The sequence below is a fragment of the Camelus dromedarius genome, chromosome 31 (assembly GCF_036321535.1).
Source record: "Camelus dromedarius isolate mCamDro1 chromosome 31, mCamDro1.pat, whole genome shotgun sequence".
Classification (NCBI taxonomy): Eukaryota; Metazoa; Chordata; class Mammalia; order Artiodactyla; family Camelidae; genus Camelus; species Camelus dromedarius.
This window is the reverse complement of record NC_087466.1, coordinates 23,481,338-23,502,991: the sequence shown is the minus strand read 5'-3', so window position 1 is coordinate 23,502,991 and position 21,654 is coordinate 23,481,338. Positions and strand designations below refer to the sequence as shown.

Genomic DNA, 21,654 nt, shown 5'->3' with positions numbered 1-21,654 from the left:
CCTTCTGACGGCAGGAGTCGCGGTCCCTCTCAAGTTTCACTGTAGGAAACCGTGTCTAAGTGAAGGTCTCAGCTTCCCCACGCATTGGCAGCGGCTCCCGAAATGAGCCTCGCAAGAGCTGTTGCTTAGATTCTGCGAGAATTCGGGGCTGCCAATTTGAACTGTTAATTTTAACCAGCTATCCTGAGTGCCCAGATGGCCCAGCTTGCAAGTAGCCAGCGAAAACGAGCTCCTGATTTTTCACGCGGAGCCAGATCCCAGCTTGTCACGGCCAGCCTGGCCGTGTTATCACAGCCCACAGTGGAGTTCTTGGTTCTTCACGCTGCCAGTGGAGAACTATCTTTGACTTGAGCGGCTCAGTCGCAGGGTTATTTATATAATCCCTGTGTGTTCTCTGGCTCTTTGCCGCCCCTCTCCCCCCTATTTTGTGATTTATTGTCGCTCCTGTGGGTTTTGCTTTGAAAGGAATGATTTCGAGCATTTGAAGACTGAGCTGAATTCAAGAATGGGCTAATTAATTTGCTGGGTTCTATTCATGTCCCAGCTCTTAAAAGCCTCATTGGAAATACGTGCGAATGAAATGCATATGAATGAACTCTATGGCAAACTCAGGCTGCTTTTCACTTTGCGTCTGTGCCGAGGAAGCCAAGCTCTTCCTTTCTTCCGTCCAACACATGGACGTTTGCATGTGAGATGTGGAAGCTGCTAAGACAGCTCTCACTGGCTTACTTAGGATGTTGATTACGCTCCCGATTGTTCTCCAGGCACCTAGAGAAAACGTTCCTCTGGAAATGAGAGTTTTCCATGCAAATCTCAGTTTAATGCATGGACTCTGTATAGGAGGTCGGTGTTTTGAGAGGCAGCTGCCCTGCAGCATCAGGAGAGCATCCTTGTTAACACTGAGTGTTTTTTCGCTTCCCGCTTCCCGGGGCGTGTTTGTGAGACCAGGGAGCCCGGGCGCACAGGACGCATCGGCACGGCGACGCGCTGCGGGCCTTCTCCTCCGTCTTCTGACGCCCTCCACTCTCAGTGAACTTTGGTGTCTCCAGCTTTACAATGGGGGGTGTTGCGTCTTCAGCAGTTGATGGTTGTGCTCATTAGGACTCTTGGTTTTAAGTGACCAAAAAACACAAAAAGAGAATTTTAGTTGCACATTCAGCTGAAAATCTGGCTTCAAATGTGGCTGGATCCAGGGCCCAGACCAGGTGGTCTAATTAGTTTGGTCAGATGGGGTTGAATCCAGCACCTCCTAAATCCCATCCGACCTCCATTGCTCTCCTGCCTCTGCTCTCCTCTGCCTTGGCTTCACTTCCGGTTTCCACGTAGAGGCCCTGGCTGCCCTAGGCTTGTCCCTCATAGTGGCAAGATGTCTGCAGCTGCTCCAGACTCTCCTCCGCTCAGACTTAAGTCTCAAAGACAAGGGGCCCCCTTCCTCCCAGCATTCCCAGACCAAGTCTTTTTGTTCTGACTGGACTGTGCACTCACCTGTTAACCAATCACTGAGAGCCTAGAACCGTTCTCATGCACTTAGTAGGTCCCCAGCAGTCAGGGTCTCTTCCTGGGACACAATTCCAGAGATTTACTGTCATCAGAATGATAGAACTTCAGGGTCTGTGAAGACAAGAAGTATTTATGCTGCATCTCAATTTTGTGTGACCTCACCATTTGGCCCAGGCAGCAGCTCTCCTGCGAAATTTCTTTCATGAAACTCATAGTTTCTTATTCTGTGGAGCAGATGGCTTTGTGTCAGGTAACTTGAAGAATGCATCCCCCCCACCTCCACTACATCTGAGCCTCTGAGAGCCTGGCAGACACTCAGGACCCCTGGGACAGCCTCTCCTCAGGGCCTGGGGTATCTCAGCAGACCTTCAATTATCCAGGGGTCAAGTTTGAGTGACTTTTTTCCCAAGCAGTCAAGGACATTTGAGAAGATGATGGCAACCTGAGGCTTCGGGAAGAATTATCTGGCTGTTCTGAGTTCAGCCACCTTGTGTATGTGACCCCTTCTCAAGAACAGAGTCAGGGCCTCCCACCCTCCTGCACCAGCCGATCGTTCTTTGCCAGATCGGAGAAAAAACTTTTCCAGTTTTTACAAAGAGTGTCAAACCCAACCCAAATCCATTCTGTCTTGCCCCAAGGGAGGAAAAAATGAGACCTGATTTAGAACCTTACAGTTTAGAGGCTTACTAGAGTACTGCGAACCAGCGACCCACACTCCCTGATAATTTAGGTACTAATCTCTGATTTCCTTCTCTTTTCCCTGCCTTTAAATGTTCACTCTTGTCTTTTTATCGTTAAAAAAAGGCTCAGGTTGAAGCTAAGAAAGAGCATGAAGGCGCAGTGCAGCTGCTAGAGGTAAGCGAACCTTCCTTTTTGGGGTGGGAGAGGCGGGGGCTCAGGTCGATGCCTCATAGAAGAAACTGCTCACCTTTACCGATTGCGCACCGGGTACCGGTTACCAGTGCTGTCCTCCCATTGTCCCGTGTCAGCACAAGCAGCCTCGTGTGTGTAGGTGCCATGATGATTCCCATGTTACGTGCCTGAAAGCCGGGCACAGAGAGGTTAAGCAGTTTTCCCGTGGCCACACAGCCAGCTCAGAGCTGCGAGTCTCAGATGGGGTCTGCTCTCCTTGGCTGGCTCCTCTTGGATGGAAGGCAAGGAGGGTGAGCCCTCTCACTCACAGGGATGACTTCCTCCAGGAGGGAGGGAGGACGGACCCTTCCTGGGGGCGTGCTGCCACCAGGTGGGCAGGGGAGGGCGAATCTGAGGGGAGTACTTGTCCTGACGAAGCACCTGGTATCCGGGGAGGCATTTGCAGGATCAGAGGGAGGGTGACCGAGGGAATCACAGCAGTGAACGCCATGCGAGGCGCTGCCACGGGCGTTGTCCCCACGAGCACGGCATGAATTACCCTCCCCGGCCACCCAGAGGCCTTTCTCACTGGCCCTGATGGCAGGGGTTTGGCAGGGAAGTGGTGTCAAGTCCCAGCGGTGTGGGTGGCGTGGCAGGATGGCCCCTCTTCTGTCCCAGCTGGTGGCCGGGTGCCAGCCTCCTCGGGAGCAAGGGGAACTCACGGAATCACCTGGGGGGACCTTGGCCGTTCAATTCCTTATGCATAGTAAGTGTGCATTAAGAGTGTACCCGCTGAAGACCAAGGTCACCCGGTTACTGACCCCTTGCTACAGACACAGCAGCGGGGGAGGCCGCACAGCGTGGGGCGGCCCTGTGGGGCTGCTTCCCCTAGTCCCACTCCATCAAGAAAGGTCAGAGGGGCCTTTCCCCTGGTCCTGCTGTCTCCAGATACGGGAAGCACTTGTCCTATTTAAGATGACCTTGTCCCTCGTCCCCAGGGGAACGCGACCACTTAAAACAAAATATATGCATCTCGTATATTGCCTTTTAAAATCTGTTCCTCCCACAGGAAAAGGTTTCATCATTATCATCATCTGTATTAAAATTGATTTTTTTGAAAGCTTCCATTAGCTAATGAATACCTGGAGGGCTGAGAGTGAGAAATAGCAGGTGGGAAAATATATAACCTGGGGAAATGGAAGCAGAGCTCCCGGGGCCCATCCATCTCCCTGAAGAATCACGGCCTCCCTGGCCTGACTCGCCCACCGCACTTTGATTTGCATAGTCTCCTGGCTGGAAGCGCAGTTTCTTTTTACTCCTTGCCCGAATCCCATTGGTTTGCTCGGCTGTGTTGTTTTAATCCGCTTTCTGAGCTGCCGCTCCGTGACGGTCCCGCTGAAGTGGTGTCACCCGGTGCTGGGTGGCAGGGCATACATGCCCTGACACGTGGGGACAGGCATAACGTGCTTTGGGTTGAAGAGCGGAGAAGGTGGTGCATATGTGCTGAGACTGTCTTCTTTTGTCCCCAACACCTTCCTGTCCCTGTGTCTTGCTTTGCTTGCACCCAGAACATGCTGGACGGCATGCAGGTACTTCCGGGACGGACGTCTTCCCCTCCCCATGTGCTTGGTGGTTCTTTTCCCGTGCTTGGACCAGCGGCGCGCCCCTGGGCCTGCTCGGACCAGCTCTTCTGAAAATGGGCAGCTCAGCAAGGTTCTGAGCAAATGGCAGCTTCCCGATGCCGTTGTGGGGACCGGGGGCCGGGGGAGCCAAGCTGCTTGTGGGAGCTCCGCCCCAGGGAGATGCTTTAATCTGGGCCTTGGGGCCCGACGGTCTGTCCTTTGAAGGGATGAGCAGGCCCAGTGCAGAGCAGTCGGCTTCCGTTTTCTGCCAAGGCTGTAACTTTCAGGCTGGAAGAGTGTCTGTGACTTCCGATGACCACGGGGAGGAGAGATCGTTAGCATGGTTCTGCCTACCCTGGGGCCAGCCACGTGCATGCAGCCCAGATTCCAGGGGCTCGGTCATCGGAATTCAAACCTTGCACCTGAATGTCCCGCCTTCCCGCCCCGTGTGGCAGTGGGCCCCTCCAGCGGGCCAGCGGGCCCTTCCTGCCTCCTCCAGCAGGCAGCGCCTGGGCGGGGGGGAACTGGGCTGTCCCTCCAAACAGGGTTTTGAACCTCTTCCAAAACTCTGAGTTTGGCTGTGAGTTTGCAGAAAACCCGACGGCTTTCCTCATTGCTAGATGGGTGGTTCTCAAAGCGGGGTTCCCGGACCTGCAGTGTTGGCATCACTGGGGAGCTTATGCACCTCCTTAGGATGAGCCCTGGGCCTGCGGAATCGGGAGCCTGGGGCTGGGGACAGAGGCCTGTGCTTTAACCAGCCCTCCGGGCAGTCTGACGCAGCAGCTGTTTGAAAGGCATCGTTTAGGGAGTCTGCTAGGCTGGTTAAGGAAAGAAGTGTCTGAAGGAGTGAGGCCCGGGGAGTGCTGGCCGACCGTGGTCCAGCCCTTTCGTACCCGGGACCTCCCGCCCGCTCGCCTTCACAGAAGTGTTAACTGAGAGCCGGCAGAGGGAGGCCCCGCCTGCTGGCCGCCCACGCTGTCTGTAGCGGGCAGTGGCGTTTCCATTAGGAAGTTCATTTTCTGGGAGGCTGTGGTGCACCCCACACGGCGGGCTGGTGACCCCCTTAGGTCAGATAGTCTGCGAGGCAGCACAGCCCACTTCCTGGCGCAGCCAGAGATAACAGAAAGTGACAGATAAGGTCGACCTCAGGAAACGTGTTCAGTAAAATCCCCTCAAAACATCCACATGCATGAATCTCGTTCTGCGGACATTTCTCAGTCCCGTTTCCTGATGAGTGAGTGGCTGGGGTGTTTGGGGCTGAGGGGAGGGGAGGTGTCAGGACTCCCGAGGACTGATCTGGGCTCACCTGGGGACTTCACCAAGACAGGAGTTAGGAGGCAGCTGAAAATGGAACTTTCCAGAATCAGGATGGAGAGCTCTGTTTGCAAACCTGAGAGCCTCAGAGCGCATGCTGTCCCAGAGCCTAGCAGGTTCCTAGCTCTTGGCACTTTATGAAGGAATCGGTTCAGCATGTACAGAGTTACACAGCACCAGCTACAGTGTGGACAACGGCGTTCACTGAAGACTCCCTGCGGGCACTGTGCAGAGGGCGCCCCTCCAGGACGTCCGGGAAATGAGGAACATGTGGTCTCACTCGGTCTGGGTGACACCCGGGGAAACTGAGGCGGAGTCAGGCGCAGAATCTGGACCCAAACCCTCTACCACCACATTGCAGCTTCTGTTGGCCTGGGAGTCCTGACCTCCCTGCGACGGCGGGGGCTCCGCTTTCCTGCCAGCAGAGCAGTACCGAAGGCTGGATGGGGCACTGACTCCCGCAGCAGCTGGCCTGGGAAGCGCTGGCCGGGTGGCCTGCCCTCTCTTTGCTGGCGGCGCAGCAGAAGCAGAGACGGTGGGCACAAGTGACAGGTGTGATGGAGCGTGATGCCCTCCAAGCCAGCCAGGGGGGTTATCATCACCCTCATTTCACTGACCAGACAACCAGGACACAGAGAGGCCGAGCCGCTCACCACGGACACGTGGCTCCGAGAGCAGAGCTGGGCCCTGAGGGCAGAAGGTCCATGGGTAACGCGTGGTGACTGAGGGACCCGGTCTCCCTGAATCTTGAGGTTGTACCGTCTGGAGCACATGGCTTCCCGGTCGTGGTGGCAGAGAGAGCTCCTGTCCCTTCTCCTGTGTCTCAGCTACAGAAACAAGTGTCACCCTTGTTTATGGGGCCACTGGCCAGAGCTAGTGGCATGGCCCGACTTCGCCGCAAGAGAGGCTGGGAGGCGTGGGCCGCGCAGCTCTGATACTGGGTTGCTGTATCAGCCAGGCTGAGACTCTTGACTCCAGCTTCATCTCCCCCCTGCCTCCCCTTCCCACCCTGGCTGGCGCCCCAAGGGCAGAAGCTGCAGTCAGGGAACAGCAAGGGGTTCTGACGTCCCGCCAGTGAGTGGTGTCCGTCTGTGTGCAGGGTGCCTCCGTGTCAAATGCGTGTCTCTGCAGAACAAGGAGACCCGCGGTAACCAGAGCCACCAGTGTTGAATTCACTGTGCTTGAGTTGGATGGTTTGGTAAATGCATTAATCGTGTGAACCAAAGCAAACGTTTAGGGCACTTGTGTTTTCACGGCGCTGAATCCGTGCACATTACAGGAAACAAAGCGTGAATTAAGGAGCCACCTTCGCCAGGGTCTGCCCTTGGTCCTTACTTTGTGTCAAGATTGCGTTGTTCTAGAGTCCAGAGCAGTTCCTTGTCAAGATCCTGCAACTTAGAGCCTGCTCGGATGAATTCCTGGGCTGTCCTGTGTCTGTTACAGTTGTAGGCGTGAGCTGGTGCGGGCTGAGTGTCAAAGGCCGGCGGAAGGTGTTTCTTAGCTGGGGCTCACTGGGGACGAGTGCTGAGCAGCCCTCAGCGCTCCCGCTGCTGAGAAGAGGCAGGGAGCCCTAACACACCGCCCCAGGCCCAGGCGCACTGCCGGCCTGCGGTCTTCCGCGCCCCGCGGGGGGCTGAGTTACCAGTCCACGGCCCCTTGCAGCGCTGGGCCAGGCCTCCGCCCACAGAGGCCCGAAGGCCTTAGCGTCTGTTTACAGAGCCCCTCCCATGCCGCCAGAGGCTTACAACTGACCATCGTTCTGGAGGGCAGGCTTCTCCCCCACTTCACAGATGAAGAGACTGAGGCCCACTGAGCTGATGTGCCTTGCCTCCGGGTCCCCCGAGACAGTGAGGGAGTGGTGGGTGTGGGATCGAGACCCTGCCCAGAACCTGGAGTCACAGAGGCCCGGGTCCGCCCTGCCACTTCCTGGGTGTGTGACCTTGGCGTTCAGTCCATCTGGCCTTGCCTTCCTCACGCATACAAGGGCTCATCCCAGGTCACCCCGTGGAGTCCCTCTGAGCATCAGCAGTCGTGTGGGAAGCCCTCCGGCGGGGCTGGCACACAGCAGGTATTCAGTGAGTAGTAGCTGGCATCACGGAGCTTGCTTGCACAGACACCGCACAGATCAGCGTACTCCCAAGTGGCTCCTCAGGGCGACCCAGTCTGCCCCTGGTTTGCTGTTCCAGCCCGAGTGTTGACAGCACCCCCTTACTCTCCAAACGGTCCCGGTTTGGACACAGAAGACAGGGGACAGCGCCCTCATTCATCCCTTTTTGACGCCCGGAAGTCAGATGAGAAATACGGAGCGAAGGAACCTGAGAGAGAGTGCTGGCAGGCGCGTCTGGCTGTGCTCGCCTTCGTCTTCATAAATACTCGCATCCAAATTTGCAAGTCTCCGCTGTTTATTCCAATTATAGTTGACTTGCCTGATGACTGTGCCATCTGTTCCCACTGCGGCCAGGACGCAGCCGCCCTCCGCTCCTGAGGCTGCAGGTGGCAGATCTCTGGGTTGGGAGGAGCGGGGCTGGGGACACAGCGATGGGGACAGGCCAGCGGCCAGGTGAACCCCAGTGGGCGCGGTGCTCTGAGTGCTAAAGTAAACACTGCCGTGCAGGTGAGCGCCCGGGGCCTCGGGTAAACGCTGACGTCCAGGTGAGCCCCTGGGGCAGGCGGCTGGGCGCTGTTTTCCTTCCCAGCATTTGGAAGAGTGCTTTCTGCTGGTGGCTCAGGGGCCGTGGGGGCACCAAGCCCCAGCGACCCACGCCTGCTGCAGCCAGGCCAGGGGAGCCTGTCCACGGAGGCTCTGGAGGGAGAACCTGCCTCTTTCCCAGGAGAGGGAAGCAGCAGGGGAGCCTGGCGAAGCTTCCAGAGGGAGCCCGGACCTGTGGGAAGCTTTTCGGGTTTAATGGGCTGCTGACATCGCATCTGCTGGGTGCTCGGACCTTCCCCTGGGACGAGTGAGAGCAGGCGTCTGGGAGCTGCCAGGCTTTGGGGAGCTGGCGTCCTGCTGCCTTGAAGCCATGTCCTGGGAGACCCAGAGGAGAAACAAAACAGGAATCGAGGAGAGAGGCGTGAGCCTGCAGGACCCTCAGAGTTTCTGGGTTAGACACGCGAGATGGGAGGGGCTTAGCCGTGCAGCTTCGCCCCCAGGTCCCAGTGACGGCGAGTCTCAGACCACACTGTCACACGTGTTCAGATGCATGAAGGGGTGCACATGCGTGTGTTCTGCTGCTCAGTGATGTCCCTCCCCTCTGCCTTCTCGGAAGCTTCCACCACCAGCTCCCACGAAGCTGACACGAGGCCCTGTTCTGGTGGCCTCAGGCAATCAGACATCCTTTGAATCAGCGTCTGGTCACGGGACCGTTTTGAGCCCAGCCTTGGGTGCCATCCCCAGATAACGCTAGTTACGCACTCTTCTTCCTGGGCGGGACTGTGCTGGGATCTCCCATATTTTGAATTCCTTTAATTTCACCAGTGGACGCCCGTTTCTTCCATCTATTACACCTTGGAAAAAGCTCATCATTTACCAGTTTTTTTTCCCGATACCGGCCATACTCAACAGGCGTGCGTGGGGCGTGGATGGAGAGACAGGTAGCGGATGTCTGTGGAGCAGCTGCCTCTGGAGCCCAGCCTTCCTGGCATCTGCGTGGCCCGCCCCTGGGGTGGAATTCTCAGTTCCAGCGCTGACTGCTCTAGAGCGGAAGTTCACGCCCCTGGGATGCATGCTCTCCATGCAGAAGGGCTGCAAATTAGAGACCCCAGAGCCACCCTGTGTGTCTGGGCCTTGGGTGGGGACAGCCAGAGGCCACCCTCAGGGCCACGCAGTGCCGGGACTGCTAGCACATTCCAGGTGAAGTGGGATCACAAGGTGGTGACCCCCAGGCCAGGGCCATCTCTGCCTGAGCCTTGTCTGACCAGGCTGTTCATAAGCCTTCAGAATACCCTCCAGTGTCTGACAGTTGAGAGATTTTTCCATCGAAATGAAGATTCGCTGCTTCTCTGGGAAAACTGGCGGTTTTGCCCACAGTGGGCCAATACTGAGACGCAGACGCCCTCGTGGACGGAACACACAGCCTGGGTCACCTGGTCCCCCAAGACAGGCATCCCCCACCGACTCCACGGACGTGTGGTGGACACGATGGTTGGGCGTCGGCTCTGCTGCTCCTGCCCCCAGGACCCTCCCCTCATCTCTCACGTCAGAGCCGGCTGCTGGGGAAGCGGCGGTGAAGGAAATGCTCCCTGGAAGGCGGCCCTCAGGGAGCTCGGGCCCTGGGCCCCACCGGCAGCGGTACCCAGGAGACGGAGTTAACGCAGCAGCTGAAGCACGCAGTGGTCCGGCGCCTCCACGTGAGCTCTGGCCTCTCCCTGGTTTCGTCTGGGTCCCGCAGGGCCTGCCCTCCGCCCGCCCTGTGCTCCACCCGCCTCCGCCCCTGAACCCCCAGCAGCAGATCAGGGCAACAGCTGCAGCCGGGGGCCCCTGTTCAGACGGGCCTCAGACGCCCCGTCTCCGTGTGGGTTCCTGACACCTCAGCCGCTGTCCGCACTTCCAAGCCCTCCTTGCGGAGGCTAGGTGGCTGGTGGCCGCTCCCCACCTGCGGGCGCCGCCTGCCCTCCAAGGCCAGTCACTCACACCTGGAGCAAGGGTCTGGTCTTCAGGGCTGAGCACAGGGTGGCCAGAGCCCTTGGCCTTGTGGCATCTGAAGTCACCATCCTGCTCCCGGGCGGGCGCTGCATCTCCGCGGGGGGCCCAGGCGGGAGGCGGGTCTGACCTCCTCTCTGTGTCCCCACCTGCACACAGGGGCGCCCAGTGTCACTGCTGCGCCGTCCTCGGAGGGAGCAGCGATCCCAGCCAGGCTCGGTCAGCCTTTCAGAAGAAGAATCCTGCTGATTTTTTGTTTTTAATGAATCCAAGAAATTAATTACAAGTTTGGGATTGGTTAGGTCTATTTTTAGGATTCTGTGATCTCAGACATAAATAGTACTTCATTCTGGACTAAGGAGCTGAAAGTCTTCATGCCTGTGGAGGACATGGAGAAAAGGAGTGGCTGGTGCAGGGGTGGGGGTGTGTCACGAGCCCCCTAGCCAAGCCAAGGGTCCGTCAAGCACCGGCCTCCATGCCTGTGTGCACACCACGTGAAACCAGACGTCGCTCAGCCTGACTTGGTACCCAGCTCTGGTCCAGGTGCTGGAGCACAGCAGAAAAGCAGCAGACCAGACTTCTGCCCTCGTGGAGCTGGCACGGTAGCAGGGACGTCCCACCTGCCATCCAGCAAGGAACGGAGGCCGGCCGGGCCCGACGCAGCCGGAGCAGCCCTTGCTGTGAGGAGCGTGACGCCTGCAGACCCGGGGCTCTCCTCCCCACGGCTTCAGCAAGCACCCGTCGAGCACCCGCGGTGGGCGGGCTCTGTGCAGAGCCCTGAGGGCGTCCCGGGGAGCCAGAGGCACAGGCTTGAAGCCGACGGTCAAGTTGTGGAGACAGGCGAGGAAGGATCAGGGAGCTTTAGAGTGTAGGGTGGTGAGTGCCCAGAACAGAACACAGCAGGGGAGGCAAAGCGGGCTCTCCACGCGCCCCTCCTTGGGTGGGCGTGCACCTGTGGGCCAGTGCGGGGAGCTCGTGTTTCTGCACCAGGAGTGGAAGCGCAGGAGCGTAGACTCTGGTTCCCTGGAAAGGAAGAGGGGCTGGATGACACCCGCCCAGCTGAGAACCAGCCGGGGCAGGACCAGGCAGAGCGGGGGTGGGGGAGCTGCCCGGGGCTGCCCTTCCAGGATGTGTGCCCAGGGACACTCCAGCCTCCCTAGTGCTCCCGAGACTCCTCCGGCATCTGCAGATGGCAGCGATGTTGCTAACCCAGTCCAGCAGGTAGACCTTCCCTTTACTGCTGAAGCCGTGTGCTTTGGGGTTCTGCAGGACTACAGGCAGGGGCCTCCACGAGATGGCTGCATCCGTGGGTTAGCCACGGAGCCATCCCCCACGGCCGGGCTGTGTCCCCGCCCCGTACTCCAGATCTCCAGCATCTGTGGTGAGGCGTGCCCACCACACAGAGCCCAGAGCAAGCCGCAGTTGGCTGGGCCGAGTGTCTGCAGGGTGTCCTGGCACCTGCGCTTGCCCACGTTTGCCCTGGGAGCCAGGCTGCACAGAGAGCTTGGTTTTACCCGTCGCCGTTCATTCTTGCACGGAGGCACGAGGCAGCCCTTGGCCACGTACACACACACACATATGCAGACACACTCAGACGACACATTTCAGGTGTGCACGTGCCCAGACACTGTCGTCCACGGTGCACATGCGGCACCTTGTGCACACACATGCACGCGCACTCACACACAGACACGCGTCCCCGCGAGCCAGGGCTGCCTGCTGACCGTGTGTCCCCGCCTGTGCCCTGCAGTGCAAGGTGCGGGAGCTGGAGGAGAAATGCCGGGCGCAGAGTGAGCAGTTCAGCCTGCTGTCCCGGGACCTGGAGGAGTTCCGCCAGCACGCCGGCAAGATCGACCTGGGCGGCAGCTCTGCGGCCCCCTCGGACAGCCCCTCGTCCCCCAGCAAGCCCTTCCCGAGGCTCATGAACGGACTGGCCCCCCCCATCAGCAAAGGTGAGTGCCCCGACCTCCCTCCCATGGTGGAGAAGGGCCGGCTGGCCTGTGGGGCACCGCTGGGCACAGCTGGGGTGTGGATGACAGACGCCCCTGGGGAGCGGCCAGCATCGAGGGCCTTGTGGTGATACGAGGCTGGCCAGTGTGCCTTGAGCACGCCTGCTGTGCTGGGCCCTGGCTGGGCACCTGGCGGGTGTCAGCTGGCATGACCTCACACGCCCTCGAAGCTCTGGTATGCAGGGAGCCAGGGCCTGGCCCCGAGGGTCTGGCTCTGGGTCTGCGCTGGGAGCTGCCGGGCGTGCTTCTGTGTGTCTCCCCTCCTCCTCCAGCGACCTCCCTGTGACATCGCGGTGCACTTGAGAGCTTCCGTTCTGACAAAGGCTGCAGTAATGACAGCGGTGAACTTCCACGCTTTCCCATCACGTTTGTGTTTAGGAAGCCGAATGGGGCGCAGGGGGTTAACTCCGCGTGGTTGGGGGGCATTTAGTCTCTGTTACGGGCGAAGTGATCGCAGAGGCATTCGACTTAACCTCGTCGGAGGTCCTCAGTGTAGGCAGCGAAGTCCCCTGCTCAGTCGGGGAGCACTTTCTCCCTGCTGAAGGTTAAACGGGTCACAGGCTGATTTTATCCACCTGAAGACAGTCAGTTTTTCTTTCAAACTTAGGGGAGGTGAGGGCTGGAGCCCCACCTTGGAATTCCATAAAAGAATTTGCAGATCGCTCCTAGTTTTCATCAGAAGATTGGGGTGCTTTTTACTATTAAAACAAGGTGATGATCTGTGTATCTTGATAAATAATGTTTCCCCCCCACCCCCTTCCCATCCTGCTCGTGCGTTAGAGGGAATGCTTAGCTCTATGAAAAACCAGACAGAAGGAGGAGGTCTGAGCGCCTGGTACCCCAGGCCCTTCTCTAGGCAGCAGCCCCGGGCCTCCTGTGTGAACAGCATGCGAACACGTGAGTCTAGTGGAAGCTCATGCGTCAGTGGAGAGGGGAGCAGCGACTTACCTGAGTGAATTGGCATCGAGATTGATCTGGAAAAAAAGGATGTGATTCCCAATGGCGGAAAACGGACACTGACCAACAGCAGACCAAACAGAACCCCAAACAGCTCTGCTAAGCAGATCACTCGGCTCCTGGTGGACTAGCTGGTTTGCACAGGTTCTGTTTAGCCGCTTGGAAGAGCCATGGTGCTAACTGGCTCGTTTAAAGGACTGCTCCCTCGCCCACAAGGTGCTTCTGGGGGCAAGACCGGGCACGCTTGGCATCAGCCTCGCGGCGTCCTTGCTGTGCTGGCGCCACTGGGCCGCTGGGGGCTGCCGGCAAGAGGGCTTTCTCTGCAACCCCAGCGTCCTTCTCAGGGTCGCCCTCTGACCCCTTAAGGACGAGGCAGGAACCCGCTGCTGGGCCGGCCTCCTCTCTGTGTGCGTCTTCAGGAAGGTGTGGGCAGGGCCAGCGCACAAGGTCGGAGAAGGCCCTGCAGACGTGCTCCTGCCTGAGGCCGGGGTGGCCCAAGGCTGAGAAGGACAAGGCCGATGGTGTGGAGTCACGTCTGCAACAGGAAAGGCGGCCATTGCACAGGGACAGGATTATCCCTAAAAATCTCCAGGAAGGGGCTGCTAGAAAGAGGCATGGGGGCGTGTCCTTCACCCGGCTGCCCCTACACACTGTCTCCTTCCGTATTGGAGCTGGGGTCTGCTGAAGCACCAGGTAGAATCATGGATTTGGGCTTGGTGGCCATAGTCTCCAGAAAATACATCTGTTGAAGCGCCCGCATCAGGAAAGGGTGGGATGTTCCTGCCGTGAGGGCACAGGGGCCAGAGCTGCCCCCTCACTCACAGAGCACAGAGCAGGTGACTTCGGCCATGCTCGTCAGATTGTTTTTCTCAAGGGAGCTGGATTTGCTGAAGGTGAATACAAGGAGTCTCTGCTACATTCTTTCCCCTTTACTGTGATGTCACCCCTGCTGGTCACTGGCGGTGTGTTAGTCAGCACGGGCAAGGTTCAGCTGCAGAAGCCTCGGGGGCTTAAAACAGCTCAAGCCTCTATCTTGATGATGCTCCAGTCCGCCTCAGGCCAGCTCGGGGCATCGGTTCCACGTGGTCTTCACTGGGTAATGCTGACAAACAGAGCCGCCTCCATCTGGAATGTTCCATTGCAGGGGAAGGGAAACGTAAGAGATTAGACACCGACTCAAAAAGGCTTCCTCCCCAAGCAGGGCACGTCACTTCCACTCTCAGGCCATTGGCCCGGATGAGCCATGTGCTCGGGTCGCACTCCTGCGTCGCTCAGAGGAAGGAGATGCGGTACTGGTTCTGCAGCCAGGCGCTGTCCTCAGCCTGTGAGGCTTTGGGAGTCAGTTCTGCAGTGAATGTTTCCTTTGCACCTGCCGTCTGCCCGCCAAGCACTGTTGGGGGCATTGGGCCTGCTCGGCAGTAACCAGAGCCCAGCCACTGCTCCCTGGGACCCGGCATTCCCGCAGGGACCCCCTGTCTGTTTCAGCATCGTTCTGTTACGGTGTTGCTTGCCTGCGGTTCTCTCAATCGGGCAGGGGCAGTGGGGGTGACTTCCAAGCAGCCTTTGTGGGAATGCTTCTTACAGTATTTGGATTTCCTGATTTGGACTCAGTAAGTCATCTTCTTCAGTGAACAGTCCCCGTGGTGTGAGAGCCACGGTGAGAGACTAGACAAAGCCGGGGAGGGGGACCTGCAGGCCACGGGGAGCAGGAGCTCGGGGTGGAAAACCAGTTGCTTCTCTGCCTCACACCCAGGCCTAGGAAACATGCCTGAGGCTGCTCGGTCCAGGCCAGCACTGGCCAGGGTGCTCAGTCCCCTCCCTGCGTGCCTGGGACGGGGCTCTCGAGCCCCCTGAGGACAGGACCAGCAGAGAGCCGCTTTGGTCCTGGTTAGTCTCTTGTCAAAGTGTTTTTCAGCCATAAGTCCTTTGGTCACTTTGTGTATAAGTCAGGACGATTTGGGTCACAAGTGCCAGCACAGCCAAACTACACCGGTGTGAGCAAAAAGGGCTTTATTTATCATGTCGAGTAGATGAAGGGCCAGTAGCTTTAGCTTCAGGTACGGCTGGATTCAGGGGCTTCAGCCCCGCCACTCCATCTTACAGATCCTCTTACGAGCAGGCTCCATTCTCAGACGAAATTTCTTCCTCCTGGTGGCAATATGGCTGCAGTATCACTGAGTCTCATCTCCCCTCAGGTTGAAGCTGGGGAAAAGGAGAGTCTCTCTGCCCATGACTCCCACTAAGTTCTCTCTGACTGGACCCTCCTGTCTCATAGGCAACACCACTGTTAGCACCAGATGATCGTGGTAGCCAGGAGTAGACTCGGCCAGATGGACGGTCCAGGGACAGGGGTGGGGTCAGACCAGCCTACAGGAAATAAGAGTGGAAAATGGGTGGGTCCCAAAACGCAAGTCAAAGGCTGATGTCAAAGAGGAGGAAAGACACACTGGGAAGGCAAAGAACCAGCGTGCTTTTTTTATTTCCCTTGTGTCTTTCTTCAAATTGTTCCAATGTTCCCGGCCAGGTCAGGAGAGTTCCATCAGAAGCCACGCTGTGATTGGTGACTACGTCCGGCCCCTCCCGCTCCCGGGTGACAAGCCGGAGCCTCTGTCCATCAAGCCCACCTTTCTGTCCAGATCTGGTGGCCCAAGATGCAGATTTGAATCAGACGTGAGTCCTGGTCCTGGCCTGCCCGTGTCAGGCGTGGAAGTCAGCACCCCTACCACTCTCTCTTTGCAGCCCCTCCTTGTCTTCCTCTCCTGCCTCCTTCCCTTCTCTGCCATTGACCTGTCTTCCCTGACCCTGCTCCGGGCCAGGACGTGGGCCCCGTGTGCACGGGCGGGGGGTGTTCTCTTAGTGCAGAAGGACTGTGAGCTGGTCAGCACCTAAGAAGTCAGGTCACAGCGAGTGTCGTGAACGTGACAGGACAAGCCTGTGACCCGGAGGGATGAGGCAGGAGACAGGGCGGCCCTCTGAGAAGGGCCCTTCTGCTCTGCTGTACTTTCAGGCGGGTTATTTCTTAGATTCCACAGACTAGTGACATCACAAGCCCTGCGGAGACCAGTGCTTTATAAGCATCCCTGTGTGACCGAGGAGCCTGCAGAGAGGGACCCGCCGGGAGGAGGGGAGGGACCCGCGGGTGTGGGGGGCCTCCAGGGGGCGGGGAGGGACCTGCCCATCCATGGGTCACACCCAAGACAACATACATGTTCTCATCTCACGGGAGTTCCACCATCTGAGGCCGAGGAGCCCTGGGGACCATGACAGGCGGTCCCTGGGTGTTTCCAGCATGGCGTGTGGAGCCTGCGGCTTCAGCGACATGAGCATCCGCTGTGTCTTTGACAGATGGATAATGAACGGGCTTCCAGCACCTCCAAGCAGAGATACTCGGGGAAGGTCCACCTGTGTGTCGCCCGCTACAGGTAAGAGGGACGCTCTCCTTTGCACCCTCTGGGCATCTGTGAGCGTGGGAGGCCTCAGGCAGGCGAGGTGGTGGGTGCGGGACCCCTCCCGCAGTGCCGAGAGAACGTGGCGGCTCGGCCAGGCTTCACAGGGTGGCATGTCTGCTGTGACGGGAGGGGCTCAGGCACTGCTTTCCTTTTCCAGGGCTGCCTTTAAACACAGCCACAGGTAGGGCAGCTCAAAGCAGCAGAGGTCCACTCTCTCCTGGTTCCGGAGGCCGGGAGCCAGAGATCAAAGTGCCGGGGGGCCGCCCTTTCTGAAGGCTCGGGGAGGGTCCTTCCTGCCTCTGCCATCCTCTGCTGGCTGGCAGCCTCCTTGACGCCCCTCAGCTGTAGCACCGCACTCCAGTCTTGGCCTCCGTCCTCAAGTGCCCGTCCTCCCTCTGTGTCCCCCCCATTTTGTATAAGGACCCTGTCGTTGGATCCGGGCCGCCTGACTCCAGTATGACCCCACCTTAACTTGATCACATCTGCAAAGACCTTTCCAAGTAAGCTCACCTCCGCAGTGCCAGGAGTTAGGGGCTGAACGTCTCTCTGTGGACACCGTCCAGCCCGCAGCGGCGGCAAACTGACTCTCAGGGAGGGGTGCCCGTGTCCACAGCCCCTGTTTGGCACTGTCCCGGCGTCTCCCCTTGAGCCCGGCGCCCGCCCGGACCATGTCCCGCGGCCGTCACAGCTGCCGAGCCCATCGCTCATCGGAGGGCCCGTGCCCACTGAGAGCTAGCGTGGGCCTGTCTGGTCACACACGGCTCTCAGGTCCCTTATGGTTGCTGCCAGGAACCAGGTCTCAGGATCCAGAAGCCGGGCTGCAGATGCTGCCCTCGCCACAGCCGTGGGCTTTGTTCCCGCGGGGCTGGTGGGGGCAGATGGAAGAATCTGGGGTCGCTGAGATTCTTGCCTAGACGTGGACCTGAACTCTCCCAGGGCCTTGTTCCCAAGTGCAGGGGCCTCCTCCTGGCTCCCCAGTCCTGAACCCCCAACCATTGGTGGGTGACTGTGGGGGCTGCGACCTCACCCCCGCGTGCCTGGAGGATGAGTGACACCCTTTTTAATTTACACGATCATGGCTCATGATCAGTGATGTCACTTTTACTTTCTTGATGAGGCCTTTTCTGCTATTTTAAATGAATTCATCTTTGAATTAGAAAATCAAAACTTTCTCTAGCATGTTTCATTTGCACGTTGGATATGACTTCAAAAAAATGTTAATTCCAACATTTTGAGGATTGGAGAAGATGGTCACTTTAACACTCCTGGTGGAGAGAGAGGGAGCAAAATCCACTTTCCAGGATGTATGTTTTTTACTGAAGTGTACTCGCGTTACCATGTGTTAGTGTCAGCGGACAGTGTCGGGATTCAGTTATACTAGGGTATTTGGGCTGTGCGTAGCCAAGACCTTGAAGACGTGCGTGACTTTGGCCAAACAAATTTGCTTCCTAGGGATTTATCTTCAGGAAGAAAGCATGCGAGTGTGAAAAGATACGTCCATAAGGATATTTGATGCAAAGCCAATTACGTTAGCCAAAAAGAGCGTCAGAACTCAGATGAGGAGAGTGTGTGAACCTGTTCGGTGGACTGGCACACGTCCATTAGAAAGGCCATGATAGAGTGTTTCACGGGGTCGAAGGAGAGTCACGCGTGTTGCAAAGTGTGAAAATGAGCAGGTTACTGTTTACCAAGTAGCTTATGTCATATGCTCCCATCCTTGTTCAGTAACAGGCATTGAAACACTCCAGGGTTAATGACTTTCTTATTTTCTGACTGATCTGGAAATTTATAACGTATAATTTGGAGTCATACAAAGGTCATCTGATACGGAGGAGTCTGAGCGGACAACGTGGTTTCAGAACTAGCTTTTTATTTGAAACCTGGGTGTGTGAGCCGTCGAGGGCCTGCATTTTCAGTGTGCAGACGACTCACTGGCACCGAGTCGTTGCTCGGGTCTGGAACATCCCGGGAACAGCAGAGAGGGCCCCGGCGCTCGGCCAGGGGCGGGCTGGGCTCAGGCTCCGTCCCGGGCACCACCTGAGCGTGTTGTCTCTTCCTCTAGTTACAACCCCTTCGACGGGCCCAATGAGAACCCAGAGGCCGAGCTGCCGCTCGCGGCGGGGAAGTACCTGTACGTGTACGGGGACATGGACGAGGACGGCTTCTATGAAGGTCTGGGGGGCTGCGTGGTGGGCGGGGGGCCAGCTCCCATCACCCCGGCCGCCCCAGGCCCCCACTCTGACCCCGCCTCCAGACTTACAGGTGGCCCCTTTTGTTTGGCTGAGTCTCAGGCATTCACCTGCATGCAGCCTCCGACCAGACACACGGGGCTGACGGACAAGGGGTCTCTGCCTGCCTTCCGTCTCACTGTCCAGTGCCCTCAGGGTCCCCCAGGTGACCTGCTTTCCGCAGGACCAGGGCCCATTTAGGTGACCTCACCTGGTGCCCTGCGATCCCGGGACCGTCAGGCTCTGGCCCCGCGAATGGCCCAACCATTCCCTTATGGTCACCCCCTATAGCATGAAATCAGGAGCCGTGAACCCCTCCACCCACCCGGCCTTGGTCCCCTTTGTAGGAGACGGGGGGGGGGGGGGCAGGTGGCACCGCCAGCAGCTTCCGAAATCAGGATGCCTTGGTTCCCTCAACTTTTCTGTTGCCCTGATAGCAGGGTTTTGGTTTCCTCCTGTTCCCTCTGATGAGGAAAGTGATTTCTCGCTCAACTAGGAGGTTTCTCTTTCGTGACCTCACAGAGTTTCCTTGGAGCTGATGGAATCAGTCTCAGCTCCGGTCCTGAGGTTTACGGGGGCCAGAGATCAGGCTGCTCGGCTGACGTTTGGAGGCCAGCCCCGCCCGGCCCGGCTCCCTGTCCGTCAGTGAGCAGCAGTACAGGCGTAGTGTGGACAGAGAACCCAAGAAACTTCCCACGGCCGGTGGCAGAGCAGCTTGAATCTTACCATAAATTCATGTTGCTCGCACCAGTTTGCATACCAGGGTGGAAATCTGAGCTCCAGGCGGCTGTCGGGAAACCCTCGCTGGAAATCCCTAGAACACGGGCGCCAGGCGCTGTGCCCACGTAGACTTTCAGAGGCTGGATTAAAGGCAGATGCAGAGCTCAGCGCTCCGCTGTCCGTGGGACCGTGGGAGGCTTGCCCCGGCTCACGGCAGCCTGTAACTGTTCCCGCCTCAGGGGCGGCCGTGAGGAAGGAGACAGCGAGAGATGCGAGCAGGGCTTGGTACCCAGAACTTGTTCCGTAGATGTCAGCCCCCACCCCCGCCCTGTCTTTCCCTGTGTCAGACGAGGGCTGTTTATATAGCATCCTCTAGGCAGGGGTGGACATCTCAAGACTCCCTTCCTGGGTGGGGTCAGGGACAGAATCAGATCCTCATTGGTTCTGGGAGACTCGGGACTGACTTTGGTTGGCTTCCCTTTCCTGGGCCCTCACACGTCCCCTGAGGTGGTTGCGGGGTCTGTGGGGAGAGACCCCTCCGTTCTGCACTTCCCAGCCTCCCAGGCCCCGCCCGGTCAGGCCCTCTCTCTGCGGCTGCTGGTGCTGAACTGGGGGAGCTGCCATTTCTGGCTGGTGCTGAGAGGTGACCCAGCCGGAGCAACCTTGATGCTCCGGAACATGCTTAGTTTGCAGGGCTCTGCTGTTGCAGGCTTCCGAGCCTCAGGTGGGGAGAATGCAGGACGTGAAGCCACTTCACGGAGCAGAGAGGGGTCCCCGGTGTGAGTGCTGCAGCCGCAGAGCTAGTCTGGTGGCATTTGGGGGCCACTCTGCCCGCGGGTGGTTCTCCAAGACCAGGCTCATCTGTTTCACACCTGGTGGGCGCACGCTGGGAGTCGCATGCTGGGAGTCTCACGCAGGTGGACACGGAACTTCCTTTGCAGGGGGGAAGCCGCCTTCTAATTCCTGTTTGTGTGATCACTCACTAGGAAATTGTCGTGAGGTGTCATTTTTTTCATCTCCAAACCCATGTGGCTTACATGTTGTTTGTCCTCTGACAAACCTTTGCTGCACATCTGCTGTGTGCCGGGCATCCCTCTGGGACAGTTCAGCGGGCGGGACGCAGGCCCACGCCCTCCCAGAGCAGCGCCCACAGTTGGAGGGGTAGTCAGTCCACGTGTGCAGCTGAATGAACACGGTGCCGTGGGCACCGCGGAGAAAGCCAGACAACTGATGGAGAGGGTGGCAGATGGCAAGTACTGGGGTGCCATGGCAGGGGCGGGGTCCAGGCGAGGTGACATTTGAGTGGTGCATGTTAAGAGCTGAGGATCCCACTGTAACCTCGTTACTTTCCGTAGGGTCCCGTCGGGGGAGATGCAGACTTGCGGCAGGACCTCAGGCCCCCATGTGACGGTCGGGCCCTAACAGTGTCTTTGTGCCCAACAGGCGAACTCCTGGATGGGCAGAGGGGCCTGGTGCCCTCCAACTTCGTGGATTTTGTCCAGGACAGTGAGTCTCGGCTGGCCAGCATGCTGGCGAGTGACCAGGAGCAGAACCTCATCAACCATTCCGGCATCGGCATCTCCCCGCTGGAAGGGGAGAGTGTCCTGGACCTCCACTCCCCGACGCTCACGGACTCCGGCCTCGCCGACAGCGGGGCGGGGACGCTGGACGTCAACATTGATGACATTGGAGAAGACATCGTGCCTTACCCTCGGAAAATCACCCTCATCAAGCAACTCGCCAAAAGTGTTATTGTGGGCTGGGAGCCCCCGGCCGGGCCCCCGGGCTGGGGGACGGTGAGCAGCTACAATGTGCTGGTGGACCAGGAGATGCGCCTGAGCCTCACGCTGGGCAGCCGGACGAAGGCCCTGATCGAGAAGCTGAACACGGCGGCCTGCACCTACCGCGTGTCCGTGCAGTGCGTCACCAGCAGAGGCAGCTCGGACGCGCTGCAGTGCACGCTGCTGGTGGGCAAGGACGTGGTGGTGGCGCCCTCCCACCTGCGGGTGGACAACATCACGCAGATCTCCGCCCAGCTCTCCTGGCTGCCCACCAACAGCAACTACAGCCACGTGATCTTCCTCAATGAGGAGGAGTTCGACGTCGTCAGGGCTGCCAGATACAAGTACCAGTTCTTGAACCTCCGGCCCAACATGGCCTACAAGGTGAAGGTTCTGGCCAGGCCGCACCAGGTGCCGTGGCAACTGCCCCTGGAGCAGAGGGAGAGGAAGGAGGCCTTCGTGGAGTTCTCCACGCTGCCTGCAGGTGAGCTGTCCTCCGGCGGCCCCGAGGGAGGTGCCCCCCGGTGTCCCCCATGTGTGCACGCACGGGTGCATGAAAGGGAGAGAGAGAGAGAGCGAGAGA

The 21,654-nt window shown here is 58.5% G+C and overlaps 1 protein-coding gene across 14 annotated transcripts in view; it reads left to right on the top strand.

Annotated features, from left to right (window-relative positions):
- Window positions 1-21,654, top strand: part of RIMBP2 (RIMS binding protein 2) — a 236,167-nt gene that overhangs the window by 180,021 nt on the left and 34,492 nt on the right. For all 14 annotated transcript variants that reach the window (XM_064481317.1, XM_064481322.1, XM_064481320.1 and 11 more), the window contains 6 exons: window positions 2,305-2,355; window positions 11,678-11,879; window positions 15,418-15,563; window positions 16,239-16,315; window positions 18,405-18,514; window positions 20,734-21,555. In XM_064481317.1, coding sequence (XP_064337387.1) covers window positions 2,305-2,355; window positions 11,678-11,879; window positions 15,418-15,563; window positions 16,239-16,315; window positions 18,405-18,514; window positions 20,734-21,555 — 1,408 coding nt within the window. The remainder of the gene's footprint in view (window positions 1-2,304; window positions 2,356-11,677; window positions 11,880-15,417; window positions 15,564-16,238; window positions 16,316-18,404; window positions 18,515-20,733; window positions 21,556-21,654) is intronic.